The following is a 9,826-nucleotide window of genomic DNA, read 5'->3' as shown; positions in this document are numbered from 1 at the left end:
CATAAACTGATGGTATGAATTTTTTAAAAAGGTACTTACATCTCTACAAATATATACCAGTTTTAATACCAATGAGTATTAATTCTGCTCAAGTATCTTGCTGCTCACTAAAACAATTAAGTGTAAAGCAATGAAGAATCAACATCTATTTTAAACTGGAAATAACTAGTACATTAATACTGAGCACAACTAACTCACATTTAGATTCAAATGACGGATTTTCTGATTAAAAACTCCAAGTGAAAATAGTTATACTCTTAACTACCTACTCAAAAGCCAAACACTGCCGCGACTGCTGGCTCCCGTGAAGGCCTAGAGAAAAGACCATGTGAAAAAACCCTGATTCTAGACTTTCTCTGTGCGAACTGCATTCTCATTCACAGTGCTGTTGATTATACTTACTACAGATCTTTTACTAAGTTGATCTCTCCATTTTTCAACTAGACAATTTTCAAGAAGCATCATCCTGAAAGAAAAGCAATGTATCTTAATAAACAGCATTTGATTATAAAAGTAAGAAGTTTAAAAACACAAAAAAATAAGGAAAATTCTTCATTAACCCTTACCATCATAATCTACATACCCATAACTTATATTTTATTGATATTTCTTTTCATTCTTCTGCCTATATATATTTTCAGGTTACACTGTATATTTAGATTATATGACACATTTTCTTTTATCATTATGTTACATGTGTTTTCTGATATAATTTGAATAATTCAGAGTATTACTTTAATAACAATATTACATTTCAACTAATGTAGTATAGTTGATAGTCATACTATAGTCTTCACAAAGTTCATGGAAAATGCACATTATGAAAAATATGGGGGCTGGCAGGTGGCATCCATAGATTGGTTAAAGGCGCTGGACTCCCACATGGACGACTGAGATTCAACTCCCAGACCTGGTGGCTTGTTTTCTCATTTTCCATCTCTCTCTCTTGCACTCTCTCTGTTCCTCTCTAGTCAAATTTAAAATAAATGAATAAATAAATAAATAAAGTTAAATAAAATAAGAAAAAAAATATATGCACGGATTTCAATTTTTTTGGCGCCAGAATAAGTTCCTCCTTTAATTACATTTTTACATGAACTTTTTGAAGTGTCTTCATCTCTCTATTCACTTCTCGGCCTCTGAGCACCGTCTTCTGCTCAGCTATGACTACAGGTGTCATGTGGATTAGCCTCATATACGCCCTTGCGGGTGCTTTATTGGTTCCTTAGTGCGGGCTTCTGCAGGCACAATGACTGGGTCCACAGGGTTGTTTTGTTTTTCTTTTTTTAGATGTTCACTATATAATTACAAATTACTTTTCCATTCACTGACTTTAAGAATCAGATAAATGGGACAGCCCCATAGACAAAACCTACTGCGGTTGGAACCCCAGCCCGGACAGCTTACCAAACACGCTGGGCGTGTGTGTGTGCCCCGAGTCCCAACAGGGTGAAGAAACGGAGGCAATGGGACTGTGACGAGACCACGCCCCACGGGTGCCTCCCCCCCTCTTTCTCTGTCTTTCTTTAGTAAGCACACACCCCTCTGGCAGTTTAAAACAAAAAGAATAAAGTAAAAATGGAATCTTGTTTCTATTTGGAGTTTGAAATTAAGGTACTATTTTTCAAATGTTTATTATGTGCTTTCTTTTGGAACCTATCTATAGATTTATGTATGCATGTGTGGTTTCAGTGTTTTAAATATTAATCTGTATGAACTCTTTAGAGAGTAAGATTACTGTTTCTTTATTGTATACATCGCAAGTATTTTTCCGAGTTTTTGTTTGCCTTTTCTATTTTTATCTGTGATTTTTATATATATGACATTATATAGTCGAATAGGTATATTGATATTTCCCTTATAATTTATTAAATTACTTTATATCTACAGCATATTGGGTCGTCAGAGAAGTTATGGTGCATTTTTGCGTAGAAAAGATAATGGCAGGATTTTTCTGACAACCCACACATTTAGTCACCTAATTTTTTCTTCCTTGATTTTTTATACTATTATCTCTTTCATTAGTTTGAAATGTATTTCATAGTATTACACAAAGTGGAAAACATATACTTTTTTCCAAATAATATTTGCAACATTTGCTAAATAATACATCCAGTTCCTACTGTTTTGCCATATCTCCTTCACAATGAAAAGTTCTTCGATGCATTAGAATTGGTTTCCAGAATTTTCCTGTTTTATTTATCTATTTGTCTACTCTTGCACCATGTGGTTTTAACTAGGGTAGCTTCGTACACATTTTGTGAGTCTCCTAAGGCAGATTTCCTTCCATCGCTTATTTTCAAAATCTTCTTTACATACCCTCATCAGTTCATTTTTCCAAACGATCATCATTAGCACTTGAGAGGAGGTAAACCACAATTATCCAGAAATATCTTGACTGGGATGGATTTATAATCCATTCATCTGTCCAAACAGCATTCAATGATTAGTGGTCTGCTACGTCCCAACTGCATTTGTGCAGCAGGAGAAACATCACACAATAAAAACAGACACTAACTCTGTAGAGAGAGGAACTGGAAGTAGAGGAATGGCTGAAGCTCACTTGTGAGGATACCCAAATGGGTATCACACAGAACGAGGGATACTAGAGTGAGGTTGTTTTCTTTTTAGAAGAAAAGAGTCTGAGTCTGTATTAAGAAGCAGCTGATGAACATCAAGTGCAGAGTATCAGAAGAAGAAATTGTCATGCAAAAATGAGTGATTTGCTAAGGAAATACCCGGTAGCTATTCTGGGCGCCCTTCCTAGAACCTGGGCTGAAGAGTTTGACTTTGTATTACGAAGAATTTAGAGATGCATAAGACGATGACAAGGAGAGCGATGGAGAGACAGACACTCGCAGCTAGATATGTACATCTGTGTGCGTGTGCGTGTGTGTGTGTGAAACATATCTACGTTTATACTTTGCTCTGTGAGTACCTAACTTGAGAATCACATATTCGTAGACTCAGAAGTCAGCTGAAGTGTGTGTGTGCGCATTCTCATGTGTGCATGGCTGTTTCACCAAACAAATACCTGAAGGTCTACACTAGGCCCTTCTTGTCCACAGGGGATACATTCCAAGACCCACCAGTGGTTACCTGAAACCACAGACAGAACCAAACTGGGTGTGTGCTGGGTTTTCCTCGACATGCATCCCTATGATAAAGTCTAATCATAAACTAGGCACAGTAGGAGGTCAACAACAAATGCTAATAACATGGAACAACTGTATCAATCTACTGTAATAAAAATTACGTAGAGGGGGCTGGCAGGTGTCCTGGTGGCTAAGGGTGCTGGACTCCCACATGGCCAACCACGGTTCAAGTCCTGGACCTAGTGGCTTTTTTTTTCACTTTTCATCTCTCTCACTCTTTCTCATTCTGTACCTCTCTGGTCAAATTAAAGTAAATAAAAAAAATATATATGTGGGACCAGCAGATGGCACAGCAGTTACGTTGTTGGACTCCCACACGGTTGACTACAGTTTCAGTCCTGGACCTGGTGGCTTAAAACTCATGCTGGGGACATGTGCATGTACACCTAGGATCCTGGGAGAATGGAGGAGAAGGGTTTGCAGCATGGCCATCCCCTCTTGGTGGTAATTTCTCACTTTTCCTCTCACTATTTCTGTCTCTCTCTCTCTCTCTCCCCCATAAATGCACATTGCCCTAAGAGGGGAAAATAAAACTCAAAAAATTATGCAAATGTGCTCTCTCCTACTCTATCAAAACATCTTCTTATGTGTTTATTCACCAGAGACTGATAGGCATACAGAGAGGAGAGACAGTACCCCCAAAGGTCATGCTGCAATCCCTTCTCCATTTCTTTATTGCGTTGGGATTTGGGGCATGCACACACATCCACCCAGCACGTTTTTTTCAAACCATTGGGTGCCAGGACGATCTGGTTCCCTTAACCACTAGGCTATGGAGTTGCCCCCAAATTGCTTATTTTACTACACTGTACTCACTTATTTTGGGGGCATGGTTGACTGTGTAACTACAACTGCAGAAAGCTAACCTGTGGATAAGGGGCACCACTGAATAAGGAAGACACATGACGGTGAGATCTCAGAGGCTCCTCACTTGATCAGAGTTAAAGAGGCTTTAAACATTCAGCATTTCCTACTTAATATTATTTGAATGATTTGAAAAGAATTGTTCTTACTCAGAGTAACTAACTCGCCTATAAATTTTCGAAATCACTTAATGAACTTTGAAATAGATTTTTAAAGATTCTATGCCAATACTGATACTTCTATTTCTCCTTCCTTCCATGGGTAAGTACTTGATATTTAGCATATATGATATCCCACCAAAAGCTTCTATTAGAGGTACAAAAAAAAAAAAAAAAAAAAAAAGACTATTGCACTATCTTGCGGCCATTTTTAAATTGTGACGGCTAAGTGAGATTCCCGTTTGGGAGCAGCACCCAGTTCTCTGCGGCCCCGGGTCCCCACCTGGAGCGCCACTCGTAACACATGATGAGGACGTCCTGATGGGGCAGGATGTGAGGACACTGGCAGGAAGAATTCGTAATAAGTGGGACTTGCGTCCGAGGAATGGGGGACGAGGACTTGAAGATCTCCTTTACATCCACCACGGTCGTTACTTCGTTGCAGCCACTCCTCTGCACCGCTTTTATCTTGGCGTGAATTACTGCAAGTTAAAAATAAACAGACGTGTCATTGAAGCCTCTGGGGCAAGACTAGGGATGGTGTATTCACGCCAACTCCTGAGCCACTCTTAAAGAATCCCTCCTGTAATTATGGTCATGTCCAAGCGGCCCAAATGCAGGCCGAGTGCCCACACAGTCACATGCTCAGTGTGGCTTCGCGAGTGTCAACATTACTTCGAGGTTCTGGATCACACTGCAAGGTGGAGAGCAAACTGAGAGGCAGGCGTAGTCCGGGCTCTGACGTCAGGCCAGGAAAAAGCGCACAGAAACGGTCCTGTCTAGTGTGCTTACTGAAGTGAGGACATCCGCTCTGACTCTGAAGGCACCTGAGAGTTTGGACTCCTCCAGTCACCCACCTGATGCTGGAACCTTTTCTATTTTACAGAGAAAGTTATTAGAGGTATAACATTTTTGAACTGCAAGGAGTCTTTGAGGATTACCGTTCTCAGTTCATTAATTTCACAGCCCAGAAAAGCAAGACCCATGGTGAGTAGAAATAGCAGCCTTATCACAGATGGCTGTCAGTGTCGCTGCCTGAACAAGTTTTCAACTCTGGCTTCGCCATTCTCTTGCTAATTCTGCCTCCCGTACAGCTGCCATCAGCCCAATACAGGTCACAGTCCACCCTACAAAGCTGGCATAGGAAAGGGCCGAAGGATTGGGACAGAGAATGCTTTTCTCATCAAGGTCATTCCAAAGCATGACATCATAAAGACGAGCGTGACAGTGACATTCCGGCTGGTACTCATGCTGGATCTTGGCAGATGAGGGACTAAGTAGGTCAGATAAAGACAATACCGACATACAACGGGTTTTAAGAAAAAGACAATGGGAAAAACTTTGTTGTTGTTGAATTATACATACGAGATATGTATGTTTCTCAAGTCCGAAAGCTTAAGAGGCTACTTTTTCAGATTTTTACCTTATCATGATCTCCCTTCCTTTTATGTGTGAGATAAAAGGATTTTTTTTATTAATATAATATCTCATTGAACTTTTATGAAGTCTGTAACATTTATGAAAATTCAATTTCATAACTTAGCTGTGAAAACTAAGTTAGCAGATGAAACGAACATTTTTCTCAAAAGTTTTGTTATCTCAGCAGAAATAATTTTTGAAATGTAATAAAATATAAAATAGCCCAGATTTTTTTAAAAAACATAGTTTCCAATTAAATTTACTTTCAAATAGTAATAGTAGGATTACAATTACTTAAAACATTTCAAATACCATGATTTACTTATTCTCTGAAGAAAGTACTGATTTTTTTTTTCCAAATAAGAAAGAGAAGGGCATTTAAATGATTTCAGTGCTGTAGCCATAGGACTTTGTGAATAACATATTTCTTTAAAGTATCTTTAAGATGTTAAATATTCATAGTTGTTAATTCTCTAGTCCTCTAAGACAAGGATCCCTAACCCCTGGTCCCTGGACAGGTCCAGGTCCGTGGTCTGTAGGAACCGAGCCGCATAGCAGGAGTTGAGCACAAGGGAGTGAGCAGACCTTCAAAGCTTCACCTGTATTTACAGCTGCTCCTCATCATTTGTATTATCCCCTAAGTCCCACCTCCTGTCAGATCAGCAGTGGCATTAGATTCTCCTGGGAACCGTGGGATTGGACCAGCTAGTGACAGTGAAACGACCCTGCACTGTGGTGAGTTGTAGAATTATTTCATTGTGTATTACAGTGTAACAATAAAGGAAATACAGTGCACAGTAAACAGAACCTGATTGAATCACCCTAAAAACACACCCTCCTGACATCCATGGAAAGATTATTTTCTACAAAAACTGGTCTCTGGTGCAAGAAAGATCTAATCCTTAACTCTCAGGGGCTCCACTAAGCAAATCCGTGGAACGATCACTCACTCATCCTTCAGCCACGAAACTTCAGGAGGACCAGTGGGACAAGTCATCTGTGCCAGCAGTGCTTCACACCAAGACAAAGAGGACTGAGGTGTCAAACTTGTAATCTGATCTGCATAACTGCTCTCGCTGGGAAATTCACTGTATTTGATTTACCCAGAAAAGCAAGCCATTTTACAGCTGTCATTGCACCATACAGGACCCACGTGATTAACTAGAAATCCACCAACCCTCCATTGGTGGCTGGCAGACTGGCTTTCGGAGGGATAACCTTATTGAGATTGCAGCTCTGTCATGTGCCATGGCTCAACAGTGAATGGTTTCATCAGGGGAATTACCGTAGCTGTAGTTTTTGCTCAAATATGTCGCCAGAGTAGGCTTCACCTTTTTGCACTTGCACCGATCTAAAAAGGCAAAAGAGAGGCACAAAGTTGGAAAGGCGTACACACATGGCTCTGCGGAGGAGGAGAGAGCTGTGGTGCAGGAACTCACCAGGGCTCAGCCGTTTACAGTCCACGTCCAGAGGCCTCTCCTGGACCATCATGTCGGGCGTGATGTCTATCCACTTCACGTCTGAAACACACAGGGCCCCATGGGCGTGGTCAGTGCTCGGGTCTGCTCACGGCCATAGGACCAGCTGAGGACATAAACTCCCACAGTCATAAAGCAACAGAACTGAAAAGTCAAAACGGCACGTACTTGCCAACTCCGTGTTTCTGAATGACATCCAGGCTTGGGAAAGAAGTCTTTCAGGAGACTTGACCCTTGGCCTAGCCACGCACGAACTGCTGTAAATGCCTGTCCATCCACCCTGGCTGATGCAAACAGCCGACCTGGATAAATCACGATGCTCGCCCCCCATCCTTTTAAAAATGTTAATTTTGTACGTAGACAGTTTACCCTACTCACAATAACTAGAATAATCCAAACCACCATGCTATAATTTGCAGTGCGGCTACATAGCCAATACAAGCCACCAACTTCTATTGCTTGTATAATTTAAACAATACGTTCTCCAAAAACAATCTTTGAATTAGAGGAGCATTTCAGTTGGTCCCTTCCTTAACCACGTCAGCTTCCGTGTCGGGAAATGTTCTGAGGTATAAATTCCCAAACTGCAGGAGCACAGCACCCTGCTCTCCCGCGCAGGGTAAGCTGGATTAGGGAAGCCTGCGTGAAAGAATCCACAGACACTCACATTTCATGCCAGGAAGGAGGGTTCAACCTGCTCCCTTGGTGGGAAGTGGTGGCTGTTACCACTTTTTCAGAGAGAAGGCCCAGGAAGTACCCTCGGTGGAAAAAGGGTTAAATGAGCCAACTCGACTCACCGAGCGGGAGCGCTTCACACTGGCTCCCAGCAGAGCCCTGCCTGTTTGCTGCTGTCATTCTTTCTGTTTTTACTGTAAATAACATCACCAAAGACTCCCTTGATAAGCAAAGTATCTCTTTTTTTTCCCTTAACGGAATGCAATGCTTTCTCCTGGCTCCCGAAATCCCTGGAATCTGTTCCAGAAGTGAAGCCGTCCCTTCCACCTCCCCACCTCCTCCAAGCCTTGGAAGTTTAGTGTGGCCAACAGGTCCTCCGGCGGCGGCGCCTGCCCGGGTGGCTCGCCCCCTCCCCCGGCCCGGCCTCACCTTCGGGGAGGTCAGTGACGATGGCCTCGGGCGAGATGCACACGCCGCGGTCGTAGACCGGCAGCTCGTCGCAGGCCAGGCTCTCGGGCCAGCTGTGGTTGTACAGCTTCATGAGCGGCTCGCAGTCGTCGCGCGCGCGCTGGCACACCGACTTGCAGGGCTTGATGGGGTCGTGCAGGAACTCCAGGGTGCAGATGGGCGCGTACATGGCGCAGAGGAAGAAGCGCAGCACGGCGCTGCAGTTGGCGTCCACCAGCTCCTCGTACTGCTCGATGGCCAGGACGGCGTTCTCCTGCGTGCTGTGGTGCAGGTGGTTGGGCATCCGCGTGATGTTCCAGGGCATGTGCCGGCACATGGGGATGCGCACCGCCTCGCACGGCGCGCCGCGCACGCCAAGCGCCAGGCGCAGCCACAGGCACAGCGCCGCCAGCACCGAGACCAGCATCGCCCCGCTCTCCCGCGCCGCGACCCGCCAGACGGAGAGAACCCCTGGCTCCCGCCCCTCCTAGCCCGCCGCCGTCCCTTCTCCCAGGGGGAAGTCCTTCGGGGCGCAGGAGAAGTTCTTCCCCTCAACTGCAGCTCGCAGCAATGCAGGATCGCGGGGGCCAGCCCCTGATCGCCGGCCGGCCGCCCGGGGAGACACCTCCCCTGACGTGGGCTCGCAGCGGCGCTCTGGCAGCTGCAGGCGCTACGGGCGCCCCCTCGCCTGCCCCACCCCCGGCCTGCCCCACCCCCAGGCCTCGCTGCAGAAGCGGTGACTTCATCCCCTCCCGGCAGCAGCCCAGGGCAGGGAGCCTGCATTTCCCCCAAAGTCCCTCCTTTGTAGTCTGGCCAGTGCTCCTTCCGGACCAAGAAAAAGCCTCTGGCAGTCGTTTTGGATATCGGACTCAAAAGAGTGCAAGCGAATTTCAGCAGAGAGAAAGGCGTTCTTTTGAATCGAAGCTGACCTTTGCCCCTTCTGGCTTAGCCTTTCCCCACGCGTGGAGGTGGAGGCGGTGGGAAACGGGAACAGTTGACTCCTCTACGGCGGAATCCTACTCACTTTGTCCACTAGGGGGCGCGAGAAGCGCCGAGGAGCGAGGCCGTTGCGTCGGGTGGAGGCGGGGCGCAGTAGTGCTGGAACCCGCTGGACACGTTATGTAAACGACCCGCCTTGCCAGTGGTTGCGTGGAGTTCATTTCTGTTGTGGCCGTCGCCGTGGCTGGTAGACATTAGTTCTGGCTGAAGTTCTTCCAGAATGGCATTTGGTTCTACCTGCTCTAGGAACTGGCTGCTGGGGTTGCAGTAGTATCTTCTGGCTTGAGCAACGCCTTGCGTCTACCTCTGCCTACCTTCTCCCTTCCCTCTCTCCTTCCCTCTCCAACATGGAGGTTATCCCAGAGGAAATAGGGAAACTTTGAACGCCTCCATCTGAACGAGGTTTTTCCCCCCTCTATGCCTAAAGATTTCTAACCTGGCAGCCTAAAATCTTGATTGTTGATGTGCTTGGAGATTGTTACTTGAATGAGAAGTTGTGTGCCATGGAAAATAAGTATGTATGTTTTGTTTTCTCTTTTATCTTATTTGCAATAGAAAGATGTACTAAATCCAACTTCTGGCTCAGCTTTCCACAGAAAACAAGAACATGCTCTAAGTGTACATTAATCTT

The 9,826-nt window shown here is 44.7% G+C and overlaps 1 protein-coding gene across 1 annotated transcript in view; it reads right to left on the bottom strand.

Annotated features, from left to right (window-relative positions):
* Nucleotides 1–8,809, bottom strand: part of SFRP4 (secreted frizzled related protein 4) — a 12,321-nt gene extending 3,512 nt beyond the window's left edge. The window contains exons 1-5 of the mRNA XM_006143006.3: nucleotides 8,179–8,809; nucleotides 7,036–7,116; nucleotides 6,882–6,947; nucleotides 4,461–4,659; nucleotides 403–466 (exon numbers count right to left, since the gene is read on the bottom strand). Of these exons, the coding sequence (XP_006143068.1) occupies nucleotides 403–466; nucleotides 4,461–4,659; nucleotides 6,882–6,947; nucleotides 7,036–7,116; nucleotides 8,179–8,623 (855 nt within the window). The 5' untranslated portion in view covers nucleotides 8,624–8,809. The remainder of the gene's footprint in view (nucleotides 1–402; nucleotides 467–4,460; nucleotides 4,660–6,881; nucleotides 6,948–7,035; nucleotides 7,117–8,178) is intronic.
* Nucleotides 8,810–9,826: the final 1,017 nt, after the last annotated feature.

Source organism: Tupaia chinensis, unplaced genomic scaffold, assembly GCF_000334495.1.
Source record: "Tupaia chinensis unplaced genomic scaffold, TupChi_1.0 Scaffold000088_1, whole genome shotgun sequence".
Lineage (NCBI taxonomy): Eukaryota > Metazoa > Chordata > Mammalia > Scandentia > Tupaiidae > Tupaia > Tupaia belangeri.
Note: the sequence above shows the minus strand (reverse complement) of the source record. Positions and strands in the feature narration are given on the sequence as shown.